The sequence below is a fragment of the Gastrolobium bilobum genome, unplaced genomic scaffold, assembly GCF_033153095.1.
Source record: "Gastrolobium bilobum isolate Gb01-03AN ecotype WA unplaced genomic scaffold, APGP_CSIRO_Gbil_v1 utg117731, whole genome shotgun sequence".
NCBI classification, from domain to species: Eukaryota; Viridiplantae; Streptophyta; class Magnoliopsida; order Fabales; family Fabaceae; genus Gastrolobium; species Gastrolobium bilobum.
The window spans coordinates 36,973-45,391 of NW_026898456.1; the positions used below are offsets into that span (position 1 = coordinate 36,973).

Sequence of the window (8,419 nt, forward strand, 5' to 3'; positions counted from 1 at the left end):
GTGTGGTATCATCATCAGATTGAGGGAGATGAGATGAATGCAGGTCTGGTATTGGAGAATGGTTTTGATGTTGCTGTATTAGATCTGTTATTTGAGTTGGATTTGTGTGTATAGTTTGGTTCTGCTGTAGTGGGTGAAAGCTATGATCAAAGTCACTCAAGGGTGGAGGTGGACAAGGATGAACTATATTGGTGTTGGGTGAAGAAGTGTGAAGGAAAGGCAAATAATGTTCAAAGAATTGAACATGTCTAGAAATAAAAACAGAACCTGCAATGAAGTCATATAAAATGTAACCTTTCATGCCTGGTTTATAGCCAAGGAAAATACACTTTCTTGCCCTTTTGGAAAATTTGGATCTGTGAGAAAGTAATGTAAAAGCATATTAAAGGCATCCAAATATTCTCAAGTCATGCAAATCAGGTGCTTTCTTAAAGAGTTTTTCAAATGGTGAAACATTGTCAAGTAATGGTGTAGGAACCCGATTAATGATATGGACAGAATGGGATATAGTATAGCACCATAATTTTGGGGGGATGTTTGCTTGAAAGACAAGAGATCTGGCCACATTTAAAATGTGTTTATGTTTTCGTTCTACAATCCCATTTTGTTGGGGTGTCTCTACACAAGACCTTTGATGAAGAATTCCTTTTTTATGAAAAAAGAAATGCATATTGAATTCAGAACCATTATCAGTTCTGAGGGTTTTTAAGGAAACTTGGAATTGATTTTCCATGTAGGAAATGAATCCTTCTAGATGATGGGAAGTTTCTGATTTGCATTTCATGATAATGACCCAAGTGTATCTTGTGAAGTCATCAACAAGGGTAAGGAAGTATCTATGACCATGTATGGATCTTGTGGCATATGGCCCCCAAATATCAGCATGCAACAATTCGAAAAATTTTGTGGACTTAGATGTACTTACTGGAAATGGCAATCTTTGTTGCTTAGAAAATTGACAGACATCACAGGGAACAACATGTTTATTTGGAATGAAAGTATATTGAGATGACAAAGTCTTTAAAATGGTATGTGATACATGTCCAAGTCTATAGTGCCAAAGCACATGATCACTATTTAAGGTAACATCCGAATCAGAAAAATTACAATGTAAAGGAAAACTATGAATCTGTGATCCTAGAAAAGGTTGTCGTGATTTGGTCTTTGGGATGATTAGCACATAGAGTCCTCTTGTGAGTTCAGCTGAACCAATCATTTCCTTGGTATGGTTCTGTACAATAACACAGTTTGAGTCAGAAAAAGTAAGGAAATAAGGTGTAGTTTTGAGGAGTTTTGGAACTGAAATCAAATTAACCTTGAAATCAGGAACATATAAGACATCTTTCAAGCTTAATGTATCAGTTATATCAACAACTCCACTGAACTTGGAAATAATTTGGTGTCCATTTGGTAGATTAATGGATATGGGGGCTATTTTGTGCAAGGAAGTAAAACTGGATTGTTGGAAGCAGATGTGATCCGTGGCACCTGTATCCAAAATCCATTCATGAAGTGGTTTACCTGCTGAGTATGGTCTTTCTGCTGTCATAGCAGAGGCTTGCACCAAGTTAGTCGAATGGTTATCTGCTCTTGTGTTAGAATGCAACAATTTGAGTAGTTGTTGGTGCTGTTCAGCAGTGAAAATTGCACTTTGTTCTGTTTAAGAACCATTTCCAGAAGTAGCTATCTGATTTACACTCCTTCTTGACTTATAACCAGGAGGAAATCCATGCTTGAAGTAGCAGCTCTCAATTGTGTGATTTGTCATTTTACAATGAGTACAGTATTGTTGTCCTTTTCCTCTTGCATTGTTACTTCCTTTATTGAAGGTAGCCTTTCCTTTTTCTGTGTTTGTAGCATTCTTGGATGCAGATGCATAAGTGAAAGCTCGAGTAGTGTCTGCAGCATGATTTGGAGCAGTTCCACTTAACTTTCTTTCTTGTTGGATTATCATGGAAAAGGCTTTGTTCACAACAGGAAGTGGATCAACTAACATAATTTTGGAACTAATATGTTCATATTGATCATTCAGCCCCTTAAGAAATCTAATCACACAGTCTCTATCTCTGATTTTTCGCATTATGTTATAACCACCACAAGAACACTGTACCTGACATGTGCATCTTGGAAGAGGAATCAGATTATCAACTTCATCCCATAGAATCTTCAATTCAGTGAAATACTGAGCCACTGATCTGTCTCCTTGTTCCAGTTTGCAAATATCATCTTGCAAATCTGAAATCCGGAATATGTCAGCCTGGGAGAACCTATCCTTAAGATCATTCCAAGCATCTTTAGCATAGTCAATCCATAAAATCGATTGTGCAATGGAAGCATCAATTGATCTTTGGATCCAGCCTAGAACAGTGTTATTGCATCGCTCCCAATCTGAGTAGTTCTCATCAGATCTCGAAGGTATCTTCATGGAACCATCTACGAAGCATAGTTTGTTCTTTGAACTTAGAGCCATCCTCATAGCTCGTGACCAGGAGTGATAATTGGAGCCATGCAACAGTGGTGAAACCAGTATGGTGGATGGATTTTCATTAGGATGTAGGTAAAGAGGATTTCGTGGATTATTTAGGAAATCAGAAAATTGGATCTGATCTTTCTTTGGATTATGTACTTGATTGAGGTTTTGGTTTGGATTTTGGTTTGGGTCTTGGTTTTCTGTTTGGTTTGGATTCTCCATGGTGAAGTGTGGTTCATCCATGGAAAAGCTTTTGTTAGAACTAGCGGAAGATGATGGATACCAGAGCTTCAGGCTCTGATACCATGAAAGCAATAAGGAAGAAGATGAAGGTAGAAGATGAAACCCATTTCAGATAGAGAACAGAGAAGAAGAACAACATATAAAGATTGATTATGAAAAACTGAACTGTAATTAACAACATACAGGGTATTTATATACAAGTGATAAAACAGAATAACTAACTTGGTTAACATGCATTTAATACATCTAATGACACGTAACTAACTAATGACACGTCAGCTATGCTATCAAATTACAGAGGGTTTACATCCTCGAGCAGTCGGAGACTCAGAAATAGAAGAGATAGGAGAATCCATAATCACCTAAAGAAAATCAGAGATGTCAGATCACAAAACTAATCGGAAGGAGGGGATTTGTGCGTCACCACTAACAGACTTCAAAGACACTAAATTTTGTCAAACCACTCTTTAGAGTTGGAATTTTCCATAACAGACCAGGAATGCCCAAAAACCCTAAGATGGACTACCCCTACTGCCCAAAACTCACCAAAATATTTCCTGGTTATTAAAATTCGCAGGAAAATGTATCAGGAACTTCAAATCGCCATATCTCCTTCATCCCATCTCTGTTTAAGTCTAGTGACCACTCAAAACGATCGTATCGACGAGTAGAACAAAGCCCAATAGGTTTCACTTCCTAAAACTGGCTAAAGTTTCTGGGAGCTGGACTGAAAGCTTGCAGTTGCAATATCTTCAAACTCAGATGCTGGAAAATCCTTCCTTTGAATTGCTAAAGTGATTTAAAATATGAGTTCCTCTCGATGAGATCTTCGAGTAGATACCTTACTCGCTCAAATCAAAAACACGAGCTAATACTGCAAGATTGTTGTATTTGAGCGAGTAAGGTGTCTATTCGAAGATCTCATCGAGAGAAACTCATATTTTAAATCACTTTCGCAATTCGACGGAATGATTTTCCAGGATCTGAGTTTGAAGATAGTGTAGCCGCAACCTTTCAGTCCAGATCCCAAAGAAAGATTTTGAGGTGCTTGAAGTATGGGTTCACCGAAGAAAAAAAATGGATCAAGATTCCTCTCGTTAGGCTCTGATACCATGTAGAAGAATAAGAGACGAAATGAACATTGAATAAATCCATATATTGAATTGATACACGAGTGTAAAATATATAGAAATCCTAATAGGCTTAGCTCAGACTTGACCCAAATTATAATGAAATAAGGAAACAAATATTTACAAATAATATAGGAAATATTTCCAACAAAGGTTTTGGTGGAATATGAATATGAAGTGGCCATAACTATAATAATGAAGATTGAAGTGAACAACCACCAAGAACAAGAGGCTATGAATTTAGATTAGGAGGAGGAAAAATATATGATAAATATAATATTCAATGCTTTAATTGTCAAGCTACCATGCACATGGATCAATTGGATTATTCCAGTTTAACCAGTAATCTCGAGTTCTAGTCATGGATATGCAACTCAATTAGTAAGGAGAGTTTTGCCAATGTGGCCTTGCCCGACTTAAACTGAATTAATCGGATTATTGATGAACCTATGGAGAAATTCAAACAGTGCTTCAATTGCCATGAATGGCATTATGCCAAAATATAAATCTTCATAGGCAGGGATGTCCACAGTGGGGAAGGAAATATAAAATACAAGCAATATACTCCCTCACTGAAGTCAGTAACAAAATTAGCATGTTTTAGTACAGAAAATGAAAGCATACTTTTGTTATAAGATTGTTGCTAGCTACCTTTACTCGTATCCATGCTATTTTGTCTTTATTTACATGTATATGTTAGACTTTTCTCAATCGGGGATTGATAGTATAAGCATATAGGCTCATAATTCCAGCTACCTTTATGGAATAAGGAGGATGGTATTAGTGGTGATTTTTTAATTGTAATATCAAAACATTAGAATACTCCATTGTGAAATATGTACTACTGTAAGTCCTGTTATTTTCTCGTGCTGCTAATATAAAATCTTATGTTAAATAAAATATTGTACCCGTTTATCGCGCGATTGTACTGGTCTCTATCAATAACTACTAAGTGATGTTAACATTCATAATCTCTTTCCACGTTTTCCATAAATTTCCTCGTGTTTTCCATGTATAGTACCTGTACTCAACCATGTATAAATGTATGCTACTAAAGCTCACTACTTTCCCATCCTCTGAAACAAAAGCACAGAACAATGACCATAACAACTACCTTGCTTCCCCTCTTGTTCCTTCTCCTTGCCTTTACCATAAAACTGAAGTTTTCCATTGCTAGTGTGCTTGACACAGATGGTAAATGGGTAGAAAATGGTGGTGACTACTACATCTTGCCATGTTTCAATGGAGAGGGTGGTGGAGTTACATATGCTAGCATTGGGGTGAAACAACCACTTGCTGTTGTTCAATCTGCCTCAAAGAACTGTCTTGGCTTGTCAGTATCAATTTCAAACTCTCTTGGAACAATGATCATTCTTACAGATGAGAATGTAAGTATCAAGTTCACTAATAATTCATCCACTTGGATGATTGTCATGGATGAATTAGCCAAAGTGTGGTATGTAGCCATTAACAGTGCTGAAGGTTACCTGAGTCATCAAATTAAGATGGGAAGTTTCCAAATTAAGGAGTATGACTTAGGTTACAAGTTTGTTTTTTGTAGTGCTACAAACTCCTCAACTTGTGAAGATGTTGGGATATATACTGATAGTGATGGAAAAAATCGTTTATCTCTCTATGGAGGAGCGTTTGCAGTTAAGTTCCAGAATGCAGATAAAGCTCTTGTAGCATATGAATAAGTATTATCCTGCGTGTTATTCATGGCCTTAGATCAAAGTGCTAAGGCAATGCGGGGTTAAGAATAAGTCTTAGGTTCAATCCTTTGTAATTCAAAAAATTAGTATGGTTTTTGAACTTGGATAGTTGTAACTAAATCTGCAGGCCAGAGTTGCATTTTATGGGTTGCATTTCTAAATGCAGGGTCTAGCCACTTTCATAGATATAAATGAAAAATTGTTCCCCTTCAGCAAATCATTGGTTGCGGTGTAGGACAACAAATAATTTATGGTAAAGATGGCATGAAATTGTTGCTCTGGCAATTACTTTGAAAATTACAAGGACAAAAGAATTAAAGATTTGTCTCCTAAGGTCGTGACTCTGGTTGAGCAAGAGTTCAACACCAATAATGCTCCATTCTTGCAGCGTTTTGTTGAGACAATGAACTATTACTTGGCTGTTTTTGAATCAATTGATGTTGTTCTGGCAAGGGAGAGCAAAGAGAGGATTAATGTGGAACAACATTTTTCATATAAACGATTAGTGATAAGTATCTCAACAAAATAATTAATATACATCATCTATTGCCTCACATCTATATATATGTAAAAGTTTTGATCGGATAGATGTGATGTATGCCTAAAAATGTGCAAGGAGTATAACTTACAATTTTTTTCTTAAATAAAATATATTTACTGAATTTTTTATCCCTAATTTTTAAAGGGACAATAAACAACTATTCCACAAGCTAACCGGCTTGAGGGAAAGAAAAGAAACATTCTAAACTATCAATGATTTAATATGTCATACGCAACTGACATTTATCATGTAAAGAATATGAAAACTTTGTCATTGTAAATCTTAAATTCAGGAAACTCATGATAACTGCTGTCTGATCATGATATAAAAGCTTGTTTTCCCAAACCAAATCTAATCTAACAATTTGGCACTACTTCAAAAAGCCTATGATTTTGTTGCTGTCAAATTTCTCACATTGTCAATTTTATATTTCCAAGGCAAAGAGAGAAAATTATTACCCCACTGAAATTGAAGCTCATGAGAAATGCAAAAAAAAGTAGTCAAGACACATGATTGGCAACACTACTATCAGTGCTTGGAATCTTCTTCACAAAAGTTGGAGTACTGATCTGAATCCATCAAGTTATTAAGTTCACCACTGTTACTCATTTCGACTTTAATTATCCATCCATCTTCATAAGCGGTTGAGTTGACCTATAAAAGAAGAAAAGCAGGACAACATAAAAACACAAATTATGTTAGGCTAATGATCCCAAATTCAGAGTACTAGCGGTGACAACTCAATACACTACGTACTGACACGACACACGATTTTTGAGTCGGGTTGATCTGCATTTACATTCACATTGTGTTCATGTTGATAAAAAATGACAGGAAATAAACACAACACTGATTGTGGGATTCCATCACACTTGAATATCCCAAAAATCTTCCCCGAGACAGAGTTAATATCACTAGTTGCCTTCACACTTTCAACTGCACCAAAATTACCTCCTTGTCTTACAGTTGCTCCCACTTCTGGCAATTCAACGTATACAGCATCACCCAAATGATCAGTTATACCAACAGTTGCAGAATTTTCACCAACCTTCACCCACTCATGAGAATCCAAATACATCAGGTCTTTCAAAACTGTATATAATAGCACAGAAAGGGAAGGTAGATTTGTCAAAAAAAAAAAAAATACCTTATTCTTAATATTAAATGTGAGTGAGTACTATGTTTCTTTAATATTATACATCAGAATTACAAGAACTATTTTCCATCCAAAATATGAGACCCGAAATTAAAAATGAAACATTGAATGATAAATGAAAGGTTATGTATATTCAAGATCCACAGTTATTCCATCAACATTATGACATGACATGACAACAAGACAATAATGTAAGTGATCACCGAAAGAAAACATATGAGCAAGGGTATAATAGAGAGAAATTAAAAGATTACCATTAGAAAAGCCTCTGTGAAAGACAGAGATCCTGAGGTATGACGCAGCTCTTGAAGCCCACAACTGACTGCAAGCCATTTCTCTCTCTCTCTCTCTCTCTTCAACCTGCTTCTCAATGACCTTTTTTTTTTTTTTTTACTAAAAACTTGTAGGATTAGTGATTTTTTTTTTAGTACAAAGGATTAGTGAATTTTACTAAACATTTTAGAGTAAAGTTTATTTTGAGTCCCTGATAAAAAATAAGATCTCAACTTTAATTTCTTACAAAAAAAAAAAATTAGTTTCAAGGTCTTGAGAAATTCAAAGTGGACTCATTTAGTTAAAATTGTGACTCCTCACAAATTTAAAAAAGATCCACATTAATCCCTCAAAAAGATTAAAATGAATTCACTTTGAATTTCACAAGAACCAAACAACTATTTCTTTTTCTTTTTTTTGTAAGAGACTAAATTAAAGACCGTTTTTTGTGAGGAATTAAAAAAGACTTTACTCAAGATTTTATAAATGATCACATATGCAAAGTCAAAAAGCAAGCATTTATCATTATTTATATTAATTATATCAATCTAATGATCATTATTCTATTTATGTTTAATAATTTTAATTTATTTAATAAATGAACCATTAGATATGAGTGGATTAATTATTAAAATTGAATGTAAACTTCTTATTCTGGAACAGTGATCATTTTGTCACGTTTGGACAAAAAAGTTACCAGACTGCCACGCCAACAGTAAATTTTGCCAAAATGTCACGCAGCATAATTCGCTACATAGTGTAACGAATTATGCATGCAAGTAATTCGCTACACTGGATAGCAAATTATGCAGCGTGGCATTTTGACAAAATTTATTATTGAAGTGACAGTCTAGTAATTTTTTTATCCAAACGTGACACTTTAGTTAGTGTCCC

At 35.2% G+C, this 8,419-nt stretch overlaps 3 protein-coding genes across 3 annotated transcripts; 1 reads left to right on the forward strand and 2 right to left on the reverse strand.

The window, feature by feature from the left end:
• Nucleotides 1-1,660: 1,660 nt before the first annotated feature.
• Nucleotides 1,661-2,470, reverse strand: LOC133316479 (uncharacterized). Its single transcript, XM_061518234.1, has one exon. The coding sequence runs from the start codon at nucleotides 2,468-2,470 to the stop codon at nucleotides 1,661-1,663; it is 810 nt and encodes a 269-aa protein (XP_061374218.1).
• A 2,470-nt stretch (nucleotides 2,471-4,940) lies between these two features.
• Nucleotides 4,941-5,540, forward strand: LOC133316480 (factor Xa inhibitor BuXI-like). The gene has a single exon (XM_061518235.1). It carries the CDS (start codon nucleotides 4,941-4,943, stop codon nucleotides 5,538-5,540), a length of 600 nt encoding a protein of 199 aa, XP_061374219.1.
• A 1,084-nt stretch (nucleotides 5,541-6,624) lies between these two features.
• LOC133316481 (glycine cleavage system H protein 2, mitochondrial-like) lies at nucleotides 6,625-7,585 on the reverse strand. The gene is made up of 3 exons (XM_061518236.1): nucleotides 7,507-7,585; nucleotides 6,947-7,188; nucleotides 6,625-6,750 (listed from the first exon to the last, which is right to left on the reverse strand). Exons 1-3 carry the CDS (start codon nucleotides 7,583-7,585, stop codon nucleotides 6,625-6,627), a joined length of 447 nt encoding a protein of 148 aa, XP_061374220.1.
• Between the last annotated feature and the right edge of the window lie 834 nt (nucleotides 7,586-8,419).

Excerpts from the sequence above, each read along its gene's own strand:
- LOC133316479 (XM_061518234.1), bottom strand. The coding sequence starts at position 2,470 with ATGGCTCTAAGTTCAAAGAACAAACTATGCTTCGTAGATGGTTCCATG.
- LOC133316480 (XM_061518235.1), top strand. The coding sequence starts at position 4,941 with ATGACCATAACAACTACCTTGCTTCCCCTCTTGTTCCTTCTCCTTGCC.
- LOC133316481 (XM_061518236.1), bottom strand. The coding sequence starts at position 7,585 with ATGGCTTGCAGTCAGTTGTGGGCTTCAAGAGCTGCGTCATACCTCAGG. Across the intron at positions 7,189-7,506 it reads TCACAGAGGCTTTTCTAATG|TTTTGAAAGACCTGATGTAT; the intron begins GTAATCTTTTAA and ends TATTATATACAG. Across the intron at positions 6,751-6,946 it reads GTGATGGAATCCCACAATCA|GTCAACTCAACCGCTTATGA; the intron begins GTGTTGTGTTTA and ends CTTCTTTTATAG.